The 19303-nt window shown below is 43.0% G+C and overlaps 1 protein-coding gene across 2 annotated transcripts in view; it reads right to left on the bottom strand.

Moving 5' to 3' along the window:
• si:dkey-33c12.4 (uncharacterized protein LOC560112 homolog) overlaps window positions 1-18258 on the bottom strand; it is a 35726-nt gene extending 17468 nt beyond the window's left edge. Inside the window, exons 1-9 of one of the 2 annotated variants that reach the window (XM_020511234.2) lie at window positions 17348-18258; window positions 16448-16547; window positions 14657-14850; window positions 9470-9553; window positions 8803-8886; window positions 6924-7148; window positions 6137-6262; window positions 5604-5652; window positions 2675-2765 (exon numbers count right to left, since the gene is read on the bottom strand). In XM_020511234.2, the coding sequence (XP_020366823.2) occupies window positions 2675-2765; window positions 5604-5652; window positions 6137-6262; window positions 6924-7148; window positions 8803-8886; window positions 9470-9553; window positions 14657-14850; window positions 16448-16466 (872 nt within the window). In that variant the 5' untranslated portion in view covers window positions 16467-16547; window positions 17348-18258. The remainder of the gene's footprint in view (window positions 1-2674; window positions 2766-5603; window positions 5653-6136; window positions 6263-6923; window positions 7149-8802; window positions 8887-9469; window positions 9554-14656; window positions 14851-16447; window positions 16548-17347) is intronic. The other variant, XM_020511235.2, reaches the window with a different exon arrangement.
• Window positions 18259-19303: the final 1045 nt, after the last annotated feature.

The raw sequence follows: 19303 nt of genomic DNA, 5'->3' as shown, positions 1-19303 counted from the left end.
ATATCAGACCCTCAATTATAAGCCTCGACTCAGCTTAGCTATTACCTGATTAATGGTCAAATCTGGTCAGGACTTAGAGTCATAGAGATGTACAGCACGGAAACAGACCCTTCAGTCCAACTTATCTTTGCCAGCATTTGGGCCATATCCCTCTAAACATTTCCTATTCACGTACCCATCCAGTTGCCTTTTAAATATTGTAATTGTACCAGCCTCCATCATCTCCTCTGGCAGCTCATTCCACACTCACACCACCCTCTGCATGAAAAAAATTGCTCCTTGGGTCCCCTTTATATCCTTCCCCTCTCACCTTAACCCTATGCTCTCTAGTTTTGGACTCTCCTACCCTGCTGAAAAGACCTTGGCTATTCACCTTATCCATGCCCCTCATGATTTTATAAACTTCTATAAGGTCACCCCTCAGCATCCAACTCTCCAGGGAAAATGGCCCCAGCCTACTCAGCCTGTCCCTATAGCTCAAACCCTCCAACCCTGGCAACATCCTTGCCGATCTTTTCGAAACCCTTTCAAGTTTCACAACATCTTTCCTATAGCAGGGAGACCAGAATTGAATGCAGTATTCTAAAACTGGTCTCACCAATGTCCTGTGCAGCTGCAACATGACCACCCCAGCTCCTATACTCAATGTACTAACCAATAAAAGGCAAGCATACCAAACACCACCTTCACCACCCTGTCCACCTGTAATTCTACTTTCAAGGAACTATGAACCTGCACCCCAAGGTCGCTTTGTTCAGCAACTCCCCTCCAGGACCTTACCATTAAGTGTATAAGTCCTGCCCTGATTTGCCTTTCCACAATGCAGCACCTCACATTTATCTAAATTAAACTCCACCTGCCAGCCCATCTGATCAAGGTCCTGTTGTACTCTGAGGTAACCTTGACTGTTCACTACACCACCAATGTTGAGTGTCACCTGCAAACTTACTAACCATACCTCCTGTATTCACATCCAAATCATTTATATAAATGACAAAAAGCAGAGGAGCCAGCACCAATTCTTGTGGCACACCGCTGCTCATAGGTCTCCAGTCTGAAAAACAATCCTCCACCATCACCCTCTGTCTTCTACCTTCAGTATCCAAATGGCTAGCTCCCTCTGTATTCCATGCGTTCTAGTCTTGCTAACCAAACTACCACAAGGAACCTTGTCAAATACCTTACTAAAGTCCGTACAGACCACGTGCACTACTCTGCCTTCACTAATCCTCTTTGTTACTTCTTTATAAAACTCAATCAAGTTAGTAATTCAACCAACAGTGATCTGTCTCTGGAAGTTTCTAGAGTTTGGTCCTTCTGCAACATTCAATTCAAAATTCTGCTGTGGAGTTGTTCGGTTTTCAATTCATAGAATCATAGAATCCCTACAGTGTGGAAACAGGCCCTTCGGCCCAACAAGTCCACACCGACACAGAGCATACCACCCAGACCTATCCCCCTAATCCACATATCCCTGAACACTACGGGGCAATTTAGCATGGCCAATCCACCTAACCTGCACATTTTTGGATTGTGGGAGCTGTCCTTTGGTCTCTGAGGTGATACACTGATGGTTTCTTTACAGTCCTTTCATCCAAATGGCTGTAGCTGGCTTCCTTATCAAAAAGTAATTTCTTTGTTTCTTGTTACATTTGGCATTAACTGCTTGTTTGAAGACTCAGCTTTCCTGTGGTTAACTCTAAATTCTTTTGCAGGGCAATCCTTATCCTTTATGGCCATAAAACACCCCATTTCTCAAGCAGGTGTTAAAGCATTTTGTTTACATAACCTTGCCAAGACATGGCTAATCTAACAGCCTTTGTTCTTTAACAATGCATTCCAGACAGAATTATCGCTATCTGTGACAGTTTATTTATCTTTGTTGATTCGTTCAGTTCATGAACAGTTATAAAAGTTCTGAAATCTACAATATCACACAGGGCCATTACAGCGTGAGTCAGATACTTCCCCTCACGTTGTGACATTAATGGGTCTCCCCGAAGCCTCAGGAATTACCATTTACATTAACTGACATTTCGATGGGGCAGATTTGATGAAACCCAATCATTTCACATGGAATGTTGTGACTTAGCAATGGAAGAGAGAGACGTTTAAAGCCTCCTCATTGTAGACGATGACAAAACGACAACAAGAAGTTGCTGCAGACGTGAGAAATAACACTTAATAGATTCAGGAGCTGGGGCCATCCTTGTCTCAGTAGCAGCATTCTCATCTGTGTCCAAAGGATTTATCTAGAATGGCATTTTATTGAAATACTAAATTGCTACTCTGCCAGCTAGATATAAAGGATCCCAGGCTGTATTTTGAAGAGGAAGAATGGAATTTGACCAGTGTTACACCCAATGTTCCCCTTTCAACCAACATCACTAAAGGAGACTATCTGATCATTAACCCATTGCTGCTCAGAGGAGCTTACCGTGCACAAACTGGTTACTACATTTCCTGACATTTCAAAATTATTTCACTGACCTAATCACAGTGAGACAGGTTGTATTGACAACTCAGATTCTCCAGCATCTGCAGTTCCTTCTGTCTCTAAAATAAATCTGAATGCTTTCCTTCTTCTTACAAGATTATGTAGTAACAGAAGACAGGAACCACATTGCTTGCCACCCACTCTCTTTCAAACAGAATGTTGAGACTTGCCACTTACCTATATTCTTTTGGATCATATTTAATTGCTTCTGTAAAATATTCCACTGCATCTTCATAGCGTCCCTCATTAGCCTTACTATTTCCTTGCACTGTGAAGGGAAAAGCAAGGCAACCATCAGCTTCAATGCATTAGAACACAAACACAGCCGGAGCAATAAATAGCCATTCAGCCCATCTGAGCCAATCTAGTACAACCCCATGGCTGATAAATCCAATGTGAACCCTCCTCCCACAGAGTCACTTTTGGATCCAAAGATTAATGGTCGATAAATGCTTTTGCAAATGGAAGGCAGTTTCCAATGCAGTTCCACAGGGCATGGCAGTCTGTCCCTTGTTTTCAGCAGAATTTATAAGTGGTTCAGACTGAACTGTAGGAGGTATGGTTAAATGATTTGCAGATGATACATAAATTGACGGTGTTTTTGACAATCACAAAGAAATCTGCAGGTTGCAGAAGATATCAATGGCACTGCCGTTCCCATGCCTTCTCCAACTTACAGTCCCCTATGCCACCTGAAACCTGTGTTCACCTTCCAGATCCCAATCCGATACCAGAACTCGGGGTGTGCAACTGTGGGTTCTGACACTGTAAGCTTGGGCTGTAATGTTATTATAATACGTAACTCACTCCAACGCCAGTCATCTCTACAGCCTTGTTCACAGTAAGGGTACAGGAGAGGGAACTGACAAGTAGGAATATTTTTAAAAAAGCATGGATTGTAACAGCCCAGTTCAGTACAAATGTACCAATCAGGACTGGCACTTTCACAACCACAGAACTCCCACCAAAACATCGGGATCCTGAATGACAATGCGGATTCAGGACTCGGAGAGCAGCATGTTCAAAACAAAAGCTGATCGGGAAGGACAGGAGACCGCAAATCACAGATTAGAGCAGGATAGGCTGTTTCAAGATGGTGCCAATATGTTCACATGGGAAACAATGTTAAAACTAATAAAAACAGAAATTGCTGGAAAAATCTCAGCAGGTCTGGCAGCATCCGTAGAGAGAAATCAAGAGTTTTGGGTCCAGTGACCCTTCCCCAGAAACTGGTTAAAACTAATCTTACGGTGGTAAGAGATTGCACACTGCATTAAGTGACCAACATTAAAGTGGAGCATTGTTAAACAGGCATTTACTGTATATTTTATTACCACCTGTTAAACATCTGCAGAGTCAAGACTTCATACTAACTTTATAATGCGAGACATAATACATGCAGTGGTAATATCACTGGGCTAGTAATCTAGAACATGACACTAATGTCCTGTGGACAAAGAATCAAATCCCAACATGACAGATGGTGAAATCTGATTTAATAAAAATCTGGAATAAAAAGCTAGTCCACTGTTGTAAAAACCCAACGTATTCACTCATGTCCTTTCAGAAAGGAAATCTGAGCTGGACTGGCCTACACACAACTCCAGTCCCACAGCAACTCTTAACTGCCCCCAGCACCAAATACTGGTTTAGCCATTAATGCCCACACTTCCATGAACAAATTTAAAGAAAAGGTTATTTTTATGACTTTAATTATGAGACGAAAGCCCCTGCCTGGTCTTTTGCCACAGACTTGAGAGTTGGAAAAGGAACCTCCAAGCTAGAAATAAATTCTCTGTCTTCTGAAAGTGGGAGTTGGAAGAAAATTGGCAGTTTTTGAAGATGTTTGCAAGGAAGGGAAGTGTGAGGTAATCTTCATAAAAAGCAGCTGAAGAAACATCTCCAGTGAAGTATTTTTATCAGATTCAGAGGAAGTCCCAGCGATCTGTATCTCTGGTCTTCTCACATACTCCGAAAGGTGAACTGTTCACTCAATCCAAGGACTTGGGTCCATCTGATTTTCTACCTGAAACAAGGCTGAGCAGCAATCGCGACCAACAGCAATTAGATTGCAAACAGGAAATCTGAGGAAGTGAGACGTAACAGCCTTTTATAATCACCTACACGCGAACCCCTGACACACTCCCATAATAGTCTGCAGAGCTGTGTCACCTTGTCCTGTCTGTGTATGAATGTGTGTATACACTTGGGGTATAGTTTAATCCTGCAAGATTGTTGAATTGACAACCAGGTTTGACACTATTAAAAAAAACTGTGTCTTTCATGAAAGTATTATTTTTAGATTTATTGGAGAAACCTGGTGAATATTGCATTTATCGAGAACAAAAGAAAAAGGTAAAGTCACAATTGTCCAACCAGACTGTAGGGCTGCTGTCTTGTTAGAGAGAGAGATAATGGGTGGTGGTTTAACCTGACGGTCACCATGCCTCAGGCAAGGGGAGAGGTTGAGAAGTACAGTCCTTCATGGTAACCTTAGCCAATGCAGAAATTGAACTGCTGCCGTTACTCTGCATTGCCAACCAATCTTTCAACCAACTGAGATTTTTGGCAATTAACACACTTACACTTCAGGTACAACTTGAATTTCAATGCACTCCTCCCATCAGAGTTGTACTGAGTGTCAGTGAGCCTCCATCCTTCCTGAGGGACACTGCCTCAATGTTATTCTCCATGAGATATACTCTGCATCAGTGAATCTTCAATACATCCCATGAGCCTGTTCAAGTAGGTGAACCTTCATCCTCCATGAAACACTGTCCTCCAATGTCAGTGAATCTTCAACTCACAGATCACTCTCCCATTGTCAGTCAACCTTCATGAGTGTTCTCTCCCTAGAATTCCTCTAAATTATCAAATCTTCAATCACTTAGTGAACATCTCATCCAGTATTACTGGATCTTCAGCCTTCCTTTGAGAAGGATTCTTCCAGTATCAGTGGATCGTCATCTTCCAGCTCTCATTATTTCAGGTCATTTTGTCAATGACTTTCAGTTCTCAAGTACACAAAGCATCATCTCTATTACCAGTCATCTGAGCTCAAGATCACGCTGACAATAAAAGATTCCCAAAAATGGTTTTGACTTACCTGCCAACTTATAAATCTTGTCTTTCAAAGCATTAGGGTCCATAGTTTGCTGAGAAGTGCGGAAATAAAAAGTAATTAAAAAGAGATCACACAATTTGCATTAACACAGGACTTTATCAGTGTGAAAGATGTTGAACAGCACTTAGTCAAGTATTTCATTGTACAATGACCAAGATAAAGAAATGTCATTCCAGAACCAGTGAGATTCCACAAACACCAAATAGTACCAGAAAGGACAATTAAAAAACGAAGAAAAATGAAAATCATAAATACTATCACAACACTTAAAGACCACGTGAAACACCACAGCATACAAAGCAACAGGCCAAGCATTGGGAGCTCGGACTACAGTATGGAAATGACTGGGTGGACACACTGGGTTGAAGAGCCTCTTTCGGTGCTATAATACTCTACAACACTTAGAGGAAAATGCTGGAAATACTCAGCAGATCTGATCAAAACTAAGCAGACCTTCAGTGTGGCGTTAGTTTACTGGGACTTACTCGTGCAACAATGCTCAGAATATTCCTCACCTCTAGTTTCTTTTCACCTTTTTTCTTTTCGGTCTCTTTTCTCTCAGCTTTGGGTTTTATATTCATTTTACGTTTCATCTGGGTGACAGCTTTTGAAACAAAAGAACTGTTCATATCTAACTCATCCTGAAAGAAGGACAGACAGTGTCAATAGAAGCTTGTTCCACAACCCAGAAACCACACTACAAACCCTCACCCCATTCCAATATAAACTAGACAAATGCAAGAGCAGATTCCCTTCTCCCTTGCTAACTATATCAGCAGTTTAATAGAATAAAGGTGCCAGAAGCAGGAAGAGAACTGCCTCCATTAAAGCATTAATGATCAGCACAGTAAAACCTCGCAAGGACAACAGGAGAAAACTTTCTCACTCAAAGTGAAACAAAATTACTGGAAGGACAATGGAAAGGATGCAGACAGAAATTAAGCAGGAACAATGTGGTGGAGGAGAGGTACAGCATGGGGTGTGGCGAGGGAGCAGCAGCGAGGACAAGGGGTTAGGGCAAAGAGAAAACACTGAATGAGTACATGCACATCCAAGGTGATGCCAACTTGATCTGCCCATCCTTGCCCCAGCCTTTCAGATTCACTGCAGAGATGATCACACCAGTGTATATGTAAGATAGAAACAACAGGTCCTGAAGGGGGACCACCATCATGCCCCAGAAAAACAGGGCGGATTGGGATGGATGTGGGGGCATGGAATTTCAATCCCTTAGCCCATCACTATAAAGCCACCACAGCGCACTCCCCACCAGCTGGTGCACTGTAAAGTTCAGGTGCTTACCTCAGATATATATACTGATTTATCGGTGGTGTTCTCATCCTCACCCACTCTAGCAGTAACTTTCACACTATTCTCATTTTTACTGTCAGTTGTGTTGGAGCTCTGCTCTTTGCCTGCCGAAGCCCCCTTCTCAGGTAACACAGCAAGACCACGTTTAATATTTCCACTCACTTCTTTGCCATCCTCCTCTCCATCGCTACAACTTTCTTTCTTTGACAGAACTTTCTGCAGGCAGAACAGACACAACACATGATAAAACATTGTTTGTGCATTAGTTTTTATTTATCTATCCCTGGGACGTGGGCCAGCATTTATTGCCCCTTGAGAAGGTGGTGGTGAGCTGCCTTCTTGAACCGCTGCAGTCCATGTGTTGTAGGTTGACCCACAATGCAATTAGGGAGGCAATTCCAGGATTTTGAGCTAATGATACTGAAGAATGGTGATATATTTCTAAGGTCGGGATGGTGAGTGGCTTGGAGGGGAACTTGTAGGTGGTGGTGTTCCCATGTATCTGCTACCTGGTAGTGGATATTGGTTTGGAAGGTGCTAAGGATCTTTGGTGAATTTCTGCAGTGCATCTTGTAAATAGTACACACTGCTGCTACTGAGGGTCGGTAGTGGAGGGAGTGAATGCATGTTGATGTAGTGTCAATCAAGCGGCTGCTTTGTCCTGGATGGTGTCAAGCTTCTTGAGTGTTTTTGGGGCTGCACCCATCCAGGCAAGTGGGGAGTATTCCATCACACTCCTGACTTGTGCCTTGTAGATGGTGGACAGGCTTTGGGGAGTCAGGAAGTGAGTTACTCGCTGCAGCCTTTGTTCTGGTAGCCTTTGTATTTTTTTGGCAAGTCCAGTTGAGTTTCTGGTCAGTAGTAACCCCAAGTATGTTGATAGTGGGGGATTCAATGATGGTGACACAGTTGAATGTCAAAGGAAAATGGTTAAGTTGTCTCTAAATTTAGATGGCTATTGCCTGGCATTTGTGTGGCACAAATGTTACTTGCCACTTGTCAGGAAGTTGTCCGGGTCTTGTTGCATTTCAACATGAATTCCTTCACTATCTGAGGAGTTGCAAATGGTGCTGAACATTGTGCAATCAGCGAATATCCTGAATTCTGACTTAGGCTGAAAAGAAGGTCATAACCCCTTAGGACAAGGTGGGCCATCACATCACAGTCTCGTGATAAGGAGGTGCTACTTAAGGTGGATAGGGAGAAATTTCTTCAGAGGGTTGAGAATCTTAGGAATTCTCTATCCAAAATGTTCAATCCTTTTTAATTCTAATTTATTCATAGGATGTGGACATCACTCGCTCGCAAAGCATTTATTGCCCATCCCTAATTGAGGGCAGTAAGTCAACCACATTGCTGTGGGTCCAGAGTCACATTTAAGCAAGACTGGGTAAGGACCACAAATTTCCTTCCCTAAAGGGCATTAGTGAACCAGATGGGTTTTTACAACAAATGATATTAATTACACAGTCATCTTTTGATCCAGATTTATTACTGAATTTAAATTTTACCATCTGCCACAGTGGGATTCAAATCCGTATCCCCAGGACATGAGCTGGGGGTCTGAATGAACAGTCCAACAACAGAATGACTATGCCACCGTCAGATCTAAACGCACGCGAACGATCAATAGTCAAGCAAATTCACAGCTAAGACTGATATACATTTAGAGATCAAGAGGGTAGGACAGGAAGATGCAATTGGGGTGCACCAGCCATAACCTCCTGTTCCTAATTGCTATCTTATGGACCAGGCATAACACTAGGACAGTGCTGGCTCAGAGATGCATACAGTTTAACTGATTACAGAAGGGAGAAGCTTACCCCAGTCAATTAAGGCTTTCTCAAATATAACAGGAGCATGTTCTTACCTTATCATTGACATTCTCTCCAATTTTATTCTCACTTCTATTTTCTTTTTCTAATTTCTGTTGGCGCCTTCTCTCTTTCTGTCTCTGAAATTAAATCAAGTCAACACCCATCACCTAGCATGACTGGCAAAGTGCAAGATGTCAAAATGAATGTCCACCAAACATGAAGCGAGGTACCATCTGGAAGAATCAATGCTGCAGTATTCAGGTATTGTATGGCGATATACCAACAATGAGATGGAACAAAATCAAAGACTTGAATACATATTAGCATGGGGCACAGAGCAAAGACAGCAAACTCAGAGAAACACCGGTACCTGGGGCATAGATCAACAACAGATACCCTATTTCAACATAGGTTACTGGGGCATGGATCCAAGACCAGAGTCCTGCATAAATACAGGTAGCTGGCATATTGAAACAAGATAGGAATCCTGGACATACACAGGCATACAGGGCACAGAAATGAGATGGGAGCCCTACATATGCACAATTACACCAGACGTTGAAATAAAATAGGAATTCCGCACAGACCCAGGTACATGGAGCAAGAATCTAAGGGGGACATCAATCTGAGACATCAGTCCTGCGTAAACACAGGAACCCAGGTCATGGAAACGAGACAGGAGTCCTGCATAAACATAACCCAATGCAGTCAGGCACTTACTTTTTTCTTAAGTCTTCGTTTCTCAGCCTTTTTTTTAGCCTGCTCCTCTTCATTAACCAACTCTTGAGCAATTCTCTCAGCCTCCTGCAAAACACATCATGACAGTCCTACTAGGTCAGCATGAGCACACCCAACACCAATCACCTTGACAGACAGAAACTCAGGAATGAATTGGATGTCAGAAACATCATCCAGCTGAGGATGGGATGTCACCGAGAGTGGTACACCAGCAAGACCAGCACCAGTTCAGGACAGATGAAGAAGATCTCACCGAGGGTGGGGACACACCATATTGCGGGAGCAACTGAATCCAATGGGGCACTTGCATGTACAGTAAGCTACATACATTAATAAAGGACTTTATACTTTGCAGACAAAAAGAATGTGTACACACATAGTTTCAACTCAAAACAGGTGACGGCTATTCGCTGTTTAATTTCTCTGGGCAATGCCTTGACCCAAAGTCATTCTGCCTGGTTTAAAATTTCAACAAACCCTGGCATTTAGCTGCCAGTTTTCATAAACTGGCACAGTCTCCATGGCAACACCTCTACTAGAGTCCACTTGCCAACCATTCAACAATCTTTCAATTAAGCGACCACCATTCTGTAAGTTTTAAGTTATTTATGGATAAGGATAAGAGTAGCAGCACTAAACTGGGGAAAGGTTAACTATCACAATATTAGGAAGGAACCGGGGAATGTTGATTGGAGGATGTAGGGTAAATCCACATCTGACATGTGCCAGTTGACGAGAGTTCAGGACCAGTGTACTCCAAAGAAAATGAATAAGGACGGCAAGATTTAAAAACTTTGGATGACAAGAGAAATTGAGAGCTTAGTCAAAAAGAAAAAGGTATACGAAAGGAAACTGAAGACAGAGCCCTCAAAGAAAGCAGGAATGAATTTAAACAACGAGTTAGGAGAGCTAATAAGGACCATGAAATGCCTTAGTAGGATTAATGAAAATCCCAAGACCTTTTTTTATTTATATATAATGTGAAGCAAGAGGGTAACTAGGGAAAGGGTAGGTCCATTGAAGGACAAAGGAGGGATTTATGCATGGAGCTTGAGGAAATGGGTGAGCCCTTAATGAATACTTTGCATTGGTATCCACAAAGGAAAAGGGCATGGTGGATGCTGAGTCTCAGGAGGGGTATCTTTATATTCTAGGGCATATCAATATAAAAAAGGTGTTGCTGAGCGTTTTGAAAAGCATTAAAACAGACAAGTCCCCAAGACCTGATGGGATCTGCTTCAGAATATTGATGGGAGGCAGGTGAGGAAATTGCTGGGGCCTTGTATGAAATTTTTGTATCCTCTTTAGTAGGAGAGATCCCAGAGGACTGGAGAATAGTCAGTGCTGTTCCTTTATGAAGGGTAACAGGGATAATCCAGGAAATAACAGGCTGGTGAGCCTAACGTCTGTAGTAGGGAAAGTATTGGAGAACACTCCTATGGAAATGATTTATTCAGGTTTATAAAAATAATGACATATTGGTGATAGGCAACATGGCTTTGTATGGGGAAGGTCATGTCTCACAAACTTGATTGACTTTCTTGAGGAAGTGACAAAGGTGATTGATGAAAGCAGGGCAGTGAATATTATCTACATGGACTTCAGCAAGGCCTTTGGCATGGTCCCTCATGGCAGACTGATACAAAAGGTGAAGTCACATTGGGTCCATGGTGAGCTGGTAAGATGGATACAGAACTGGCTTGGTCATAGAAAACAAAGTAGCGGTGGAAGGGCGTTCTTCTGACTGGAGATCTGTGACCATCGGAGTTCCGCAGGGATAGTGCTGGGACCCTGTTGTTTTTAATATAACCATTTTGGTGGAGAATGTAGGGTGCCTGATTAGGGAGTTTGTGAATAATACAAAGATTGGGGGTAGCTACAGATAACAAAGAGGATACAGCAGGACATAAATAGGCTGGAGACTTGGGTGCAGAATATACAGATGGAATTCAATCCAGACAAATGTGAGGTGATGCATTTTGTAAGATTTAATGCAGGAGGGAGGTATGCAGGAAATGGCAGAACCCTTTGAAGCATTAACATACAGACAGATAAAGGCATACAGGTCTACAATTCCCTAAAAGTGACATCCCAATGGATAAGGTGGTCAAGAAAGCATATGGCTTCCTTGCATTCATCGGTCAGAGCATTAAAATTGGCACATCATGTTGCAGCTGTATCGAACTTTAATTAAGTCACATTCGGAATAGAGTTTGTGTACAGTCCTGGTTGACACACTACCAGAAGGATGTAGAGACTTTGAAGAGGGTACAAAATCGGTTTACTAGGATCCTACCTGGCTTGGAGGGTATTAGCTATGGGGAGAGATTGGGCAAACTTGGTTTGTTTTCACTTGAACAAAGGATGAGGGGGTGACCTGATACAAGTTTACAAAATTATGAGGTATGAATAGAACGGATGATCAAAGTCTTTTTCCCAGGGTAGAAATGTCAATTACAGCAAGATTATCCAGCCTCTATGGTTCCAGGAGTGTACCAGTTGATCAAATCTTCTGGTTAATCAAGAGGTCGACATAATGTAAAAACACACACGGAGTAATACAAACGTAATGCAGGGGGTATACACGTCACTGTGATACTTTATTTACAGTATAAATCACTTAAATAATAATGCAACTTTGCCTTAAATAAAACTTATCAGCAGACAGCCTTCTCACTCCAGCCTCAAATGGACTACTCAGACACTGCAATAATGCAGGCAGCTTCCGATATTTCAGGTATATATCTTTTGCCAGTTTATCCAGAGTGCTGGTACATAAGGTACCAGTTAAAACAGTTTGCTGTCCTAGGTGACATAGGTTTAATGTAAACGGGTAAATTTTAAAGGAGATACCAGAGGCAAGTTTTTTCGAAAAACAGAGGATATTAAGTGCCTGGAATGGACTGCCAGAGGAGGTGGTGGTAGAGGCAGATACACCAGCAACATTTAAGAGGCATCTTGACAGCAATACAAATGTTCTGGGAATAGAGGGATACGGACCATGTAGAAGCAACAGGGGCAGAGCGGAGTATGGTGGCCATCACCAAGAAGTGCTGAAAAACTGAATTGTCTGAAGGTGGTTAAATCACCTGGACCAGATGGAGCACACCCCAGTTCTGAAGGAGATACCTGAAGAGATAGTGGAGGAGTTAGTGGTGATCTTTCAGGAATTACTGGAGTCAGGGAGAGCCCTAGAGGTCTGGAATATCGCTAATGTAACCCCCCGCCCAAGGAGGGAGTAAGGCAAAGGACAGGAAATTACAGGCTGATTAACCTGACCTCAGTCATTGGTAAGATTTTGGAGTCCATTGGGAAGGATGAGATTTCTGAATACTTGGAAGTGCACAGTAAAATAGGGCAAAGTCAGCATGGTTTCATCAAGGAGAGGTCGGGCCTGACAAGTACATTATAATTCTTTGAGGAAGTAACGAGCAGTTTAGATCAAGGAGACCCCATGGATGTTATCCACTTGGACTTCAAGCAGGGCTTTGACAAGGTGCCGCACAGGAGGCTGCTGCGTAAGATAAGGGCCCACTGTGTTAGAGGCAAGGTGCTAGCATGGATAGAAGATTGGCTGTCTGGCAGAAAACAGAGTGGGGATAAAAGGGTCTTTCTCAGGATGGCAGCCAGTGACAAGTGGTGTTCTGCAAGGGTCAGTGCTGGGACCACAACTTTTCACTTTATACATTAATGATCTCGATGAAGGAACTGTGGGCATTCTGGCTAAGTTTGCAGATGATACAAAGATAGGTAGATGGACAGGTAGTATTGATGATGTGGGGAGACTGCAGAAGGATTTGGACAGGTTAGGAGAGTGGGCAAAGAAGTGGCAGATGGAGTACAACGTGGGAAAGTGTGAGGTCATGCACTTTGGTAAGAAGAATAAAAGCATGGACTACTTTCTAAAAGGGGAGAAAGTTCAGAAATCTGAACTGCAAAGAGACTTGGGAGTTCCAGTCCAGGATTGTCTCAAGGTAAACTTGCAGGTTGAGTCAGTAGTTAGGAAGGCAAGTGCACCTTTGGCATTTATCTTGAGAGGTCTAGAATATAATTGCAGGGATGTACTTCTGCGGCTTTAAAAGACCGCATTTAGAGAATATTAGGACATACATAGAACCCCTAGTGAAGAAATAGGCCCTTCGGCCCAACAAGTTCACACCAACACTCAGAGCATCCCACCCAGACCCATCCCCCTATAACACACCTAACCTACACATCCCTGAACACTACGGACAATCCACCTAATCTGCACTTCTTTGGACAGTAGGAAGAAACCGGAGCACCCAGATGAAACCCACACAGACACAAGGAGGACATGCAAACTCCACACAGACAGTTGCCCGAGGGTGGAATTGAACCCGGGTCCCTGGCGCTGTGAGGTAACAGTAACTGAGCCACTGTTTAGAATATTATGGGGCCCAAAATTGCTCACATCTCGGGAAGGATGTACTGGCCCTGGGGTGGGTTCAGAGGTGGTTCACGAGAATGATTCCAGGAATGAAAGGCTTAACATATGAGGAACATTTGAGGACTCTGGGTCTATACTCAATGGGAGTTTAAAAAGATGAGGGGGGGCTCTAATTGAAACTTACAGAATACTGAGAGACCTAGACAGAATGGATGTTGGGAAGATGTTTCCAATGGTAGGAGAGACTAAGACCCAAAAGCACAGCCTTAGAATAAAGGAAAGACCCTTTAGAATGGAGATGAGGAGAAACTTCTTCAGACAGTGTTGAATCTATTGAATTCGTTACCACAGAAGGCTGTGGAGGCCAGGTCATTGAGTATATTTAAGACAGAGATAGATACGTTCTTGATTGTCAAGGGGCTCAAAGGTTACTGGAAGAAAGCTGGAGAATGGAATTGAGGAACTTATCAGCCATGATTGAATGGCGGAGCAGACTCGATGGGCTGAAAGGCCTAATTTCTGCTCCTATGTCTTATGGTCTAGTTTAGAAAGCCATGTGTCGGCACAGTCTTGGTAGTCCAAAGGACCTGTTCCTGTGCTGTACTATCCTGAGTGTGACTGCAGTTTTTTCTTTAATTTGGCATTCTTGTGAATGTCTTCATGAGTGCAAGACAAAAAGCTCCACCAAAACTTGTTCTACTTCCAGCAATACTCAAGTTCTGCATGACCAAACAACAACGGCACTTCTCATGTTTACCTACCTCAGCAGAACCTCGATATGAATTGGAGTTTTCTTTATTGTATGGATCAGTTATATGTTTGAGTGTGGACAATTCTGGAACATGATGGAGGAAATTTTTCCGTAATCCACAAAATGTATCAATGTTGTGGTCATCGTCATCATTGGAATAGTCATCATCCTCATAGGTGTAATTATCATCATCTTCACTTGAATCTACAGGATCAATACAATAATAGTGATCTCAGATTATCTTTATTCCCAGCCTTGGCTCTTGTGCCTCCTCTCGTCAACCCCGTAAAATGACCTGATTCTATTAGTGTTGCTAGCCCAGGGACATGCCACATGAGCATCTGCTCTGGATGCATGAGGTGACACTCTAGCCACACACTCTCTAGCAGCAGCAGCACTGGGAGCAGATCACTGCTGTTTTCCCTGGTCTCTGGTTCACAGCATTGCCCCTCATGGAAACTTTAACATCCAACTGAGAAAATAGACGATGCTCATTTGAAGTTCTGAACTGTAGCACTCCCTCGGCATGGCACTGAAAATCTCCGAGTCAGAGGGACATTCAGTCTCCTGTTCTGGTGTCTTATCATACCAATGAAGGCTGTGCACAATGGCCAAATGCAGAGCTACAGGATCCAGTGCTGATTCCTGGGACTGTGCTGAATGATTGACGGTGGGGTCACAGACCACTACCACCAATATTACTATTCAAGCGTTACTGGTTGACCATCACAGGTTAGCTGCCCTGGCACATGACTCTACATCAAGAGTACCTGAACCACCTCCAGTCACTTTATGACCTTACTGATTGAAGATTAAATACTAGGGTGAATAACCAGAGGAAGCAGGAACCCATAAAATCATGCATCAGGGAGACATCTGGCTGGGACTGAGAGATGTGAGGCGGATGCAAGGAGGGTTCAAGGTGATTTAGGTAAGTTGAGCAAGAGCAAACATGGCAGATGCAATATAACATGGATAATTGTGAAATTATGCGCTATGGTGAGAGAAACAGAACACTGTAATTGAATGGTGATACATTGGGAATTAGATACACAAAGGGATTTGGGTGTCCTTATACATCAGCTAAGGAAAGGACACATGCAACTGCACCAAGCATTCATGCATGGAACACTGGCCTTCAGCGCAGTAAGACTTGAGTTCAGAAGTAGGGATATCTCACTGCAATTATACAGGGCCTTAGTGAGACCACACCTGTAGTATTGCATGCAATTTTAGTCTCCCTCCATGAGAAGGGATATGCTTGCTATGGAGAGAATGCATAAGGTTGATACCAGGGATGGCTGCTTGTCCTACGAAGATTGGTTTGAGCAGACCTGTGCTCATTGGAGTTTAGAAGGATGAGAGGGGATCGAACTGAAGCATCTCAAATTCAACAGGGCTGGACAGACTCGTTGCAGGTAGATGTTTCCCCTGGGTAGGCAGTCTAGAATTAGGGGACAGACTACTCAGAACTGAGATGCTAGTGAACCTGTGGTATTCTCGACCTCAGAAGGCTGTGGATGGCACAACACTGATTCAAGAAACAGTTTTTTTCCTAGGTTTTAAAGACATCAGGGGGGTTATGGGGAGACAGAGGGAATATGAAAGTGATTGGATAATCAGTCGTGATCATATTTAATGTTGGAGCAGGCTCAAAGGGCCAATTAGCTACTCCTGCTCCTACTCTCTATGGAAGAGGGGGGGGTGTGTGGAAGGATAAAGTGGGTGGAAATTACAAAAAAAAACAAGAAGGTTGATATTAACACAAAGATCAAGCAAGAATTTTGTAGATGCAAATTACCAAAAACATGCTGCTCCATTATGGCTGTCTCATCAAAAACACACTGGTGAACCTCCACTGGTCTGCTTTCAATTAGATTTTTAAAAAAATTATCCAGCCTCTGCAAAGAGAACACATTTGTAAAACTGAAAATGCAACCAACAACAATACCCACCAAAATGACATTAAAACCGAATTCCCCAGCCCAGGGAATTGGCAATGTGAAGAATCTGCGAGATTCACCTCATGCCAAGTATACAAGGACAAGGGCAGCAGATACATGGGAACACCAATACCTGCAAATTTTCCTCCAAGTCACTCACCATCCCGACTTGCAAATATATCACCGTTCCGTCACTGGGTCAAAATCCCGGAATTCCCTCCCTAATGGCACTGTTGGTCAACACAACACATGGACTGCAGCGGTTCAAGAAGGGAGCTCAGCACCAACTTCAAGGGGCAACGAGGGATGGGCAATAAATGCTGGTCCAACCAGCAGCACCTACAACTCTCAGTCTAAAGAATAAGTGTATAAAACACAGAATATCAAAGCCCTGGGGGGGGAAAGAGAAAGGTCACTCATGCAACCCCAGATTCTCAGTAATATGGTCGACTTCTAACTGCCCTCTGAAAGGGCATAGCAAGTTGCTCATTTCATAGGTCAGTGATAGGCGATAAATGCTGGCCTTCCATTGATGCCTGCATCCCAGGAATGATTAAACAGAAATACAGACATGAAAACACATACGCACATTTTCTGCAAGCACAAGGTTTTTCCTCTGGTTGATTGGCTGGTGTTACTTTTCCAAAGTATTCTCACTTCATCCACCTAGAGGAAAAGTCTGAACCCCACTCCTCTAAGCCAGGTGGCAGAATAACTACCGTTACAACGACAGGTGCCCTTACATGCAGCATCCATACCTGATTGGTCACCAGACTGTCTTGCAGGTTATGCTGGTAAACGTTGACTTTATCCGTCAATGTTGACGGGTAACGGCCTTCTGAAAAAACAAAGGCTTTAGGGAATTAAAACAAGTCACAGTGCACCGAAAGACATCTGCAGATTGCCTTCACCATCACTCATGGCTCTTACAAAACCTGCAGAGTCTAGTTTTTGCTTTTCTATCCTTAGCCTACCCAATGTGGAACAGCACCAGATCTACAGATTCAAACCCAAAAAGATTCATCCTTAATCCTCCTTCTATATTTCCATCTGGGCCTGCAGATTGATGTTGCTTGTGCATGTATACCTATAAAGCCCATCTTTCCAGCAGCTCGCTGAATTCTGGATTACCCGCTCAGTGACACTACCACTGCCTCCCTTCCCACACTAAAACTTTGTTCAGCTGGCTTGGCTGAAGCCTTGTTATCCTTTCAGCTGATTTTCATGAATTTACTCAGCACTATTTCCTTGAATTAAGGTCTCTCCCCGAGACCTTTAGACAAGCTACTAACTGAGCTTACTATTACCTAGATTTTAAAGACATCAAGAGGGTTAAGGAACAAGGGTTCCTTAAGTTCATTTCTTCAACAGCATTGCAGGCTGTCTTCCTCTCTGATATCTCTGCAATATCCCACTTCTGGGCTTTTCTATTAAGCTACTCAGGCCCTTTCTCAAGCCTGCCCCGGTTAGTTTTGGAGATTGCTACTAACAGCTCCTTTGCTGTATTAACGTCTCCTCTTGAATACACCTGTTTTCTGGTCCCCTCTCTCTCTGGGTGTTAAAACTCAAGTCAGCAAATTCCTTAATCATCTTAATCAAACAAAGAACTGTGGATGCTGGAGATCTGGAAAAAAAAAATCAGAAATTGCTGGAGAAACTCAGCAGGTTGGGAAGCATCCATAGGAAGAAAGCAGAGTTAACATTTTGAGACTGTCCTGATGAACAGTCACTGGACTGAAAATATTATCTCTACTTTCTTCTCGCAGATGCTGCCAGGCCTGCTGTGTGTCTCCAGCAATTTCTGTTTTTGTACTTAATTATCTTTGCACAGGGCTTCCTAGTCACTGAGCTAAAGTTACATGGTTTTGTGGAAATGATGTTTATAGTTTAATGCTCTAAATTACTTTCGAACCCTTGTAAAAAGAAAGGTCAGATCCTCACAGAACTGAAAACTAAGATCCATCTTTCCTCCACTTTTTGAAACGAAGGTTTCCAAATAATAACATCACATTATGAGTTTTCTTCACACTACAGAGATAGTTGTCTCCAAGAGAAAAAGCTACACCAAGAAATTCTAGGTACACCCATCATACAAGAATATATGGTATGACTTTCCACTTAACCCCTAGAATGGGCAGTTGTCTATTGACTCCAGACCCACAGCAATGTGGTTGACTCTTAACTGCCTTCTGGGCAATTAGGGATAGGCAATAAATGCTCCCTGGTCAGCAAAGCCCTCATCTGTGAGTGAAAAGGATACATAGGTTTAGCCTGAAGATGGCTATAATCATGCACCTGTTCTCAGCAATCTCTTCTAGAAAGGTGTCACAAAATCAACATCAACCAAGCAATCAACATTCCATGCATTTTCTGATAGGATGGGAATGCAAACTAATGGGTTATAACTTGCTGCAGAGGTGACTGTAACCAAGAGGAAATAAAACTACACAACAGAACCGCAAGTCCAGACATCCAAAAGCTGTGTTAATGGTTTTCCACATTAACCTCCCGACTGCTTAATAGACAGAGCGAGTGTGGGAAGTGTATCCCCACTGTTTTAAAAACAGGTAACATTAAATCACAGCAGGCCAAGCAGCATCATAGGAGCAGAGAGGCTCTCTGCTCCTATGATGCTGCTTGGCCTGCTGTGTTCATCCAGCCCTGCACCTCGTTGTCTCGGATTCTCCAGCATCTGCAGTTCCTACTATCTCTGA

The sequence above is a fragment of the Rhincodon typus genome, chromosome 1, assembly GCF_021869965.1.
Source record: "Rhincodon typus isolate 14 chromosome 1, sRhiTyp1.1, whole genome shotgun sequence".
Classification (NCBI taxonomy): domain Eukaryota; kingdom Metazoa; phylum Chordata; class Chondrichthyes; order Orectolobiformes; family Rhincodontidae; genus Rhincodon; species Rhincodon typus.
Note: the sequence above shows the minus strand (reverse complement) of the source record. Positions and strands in the feature narration are given on the sequence as shown.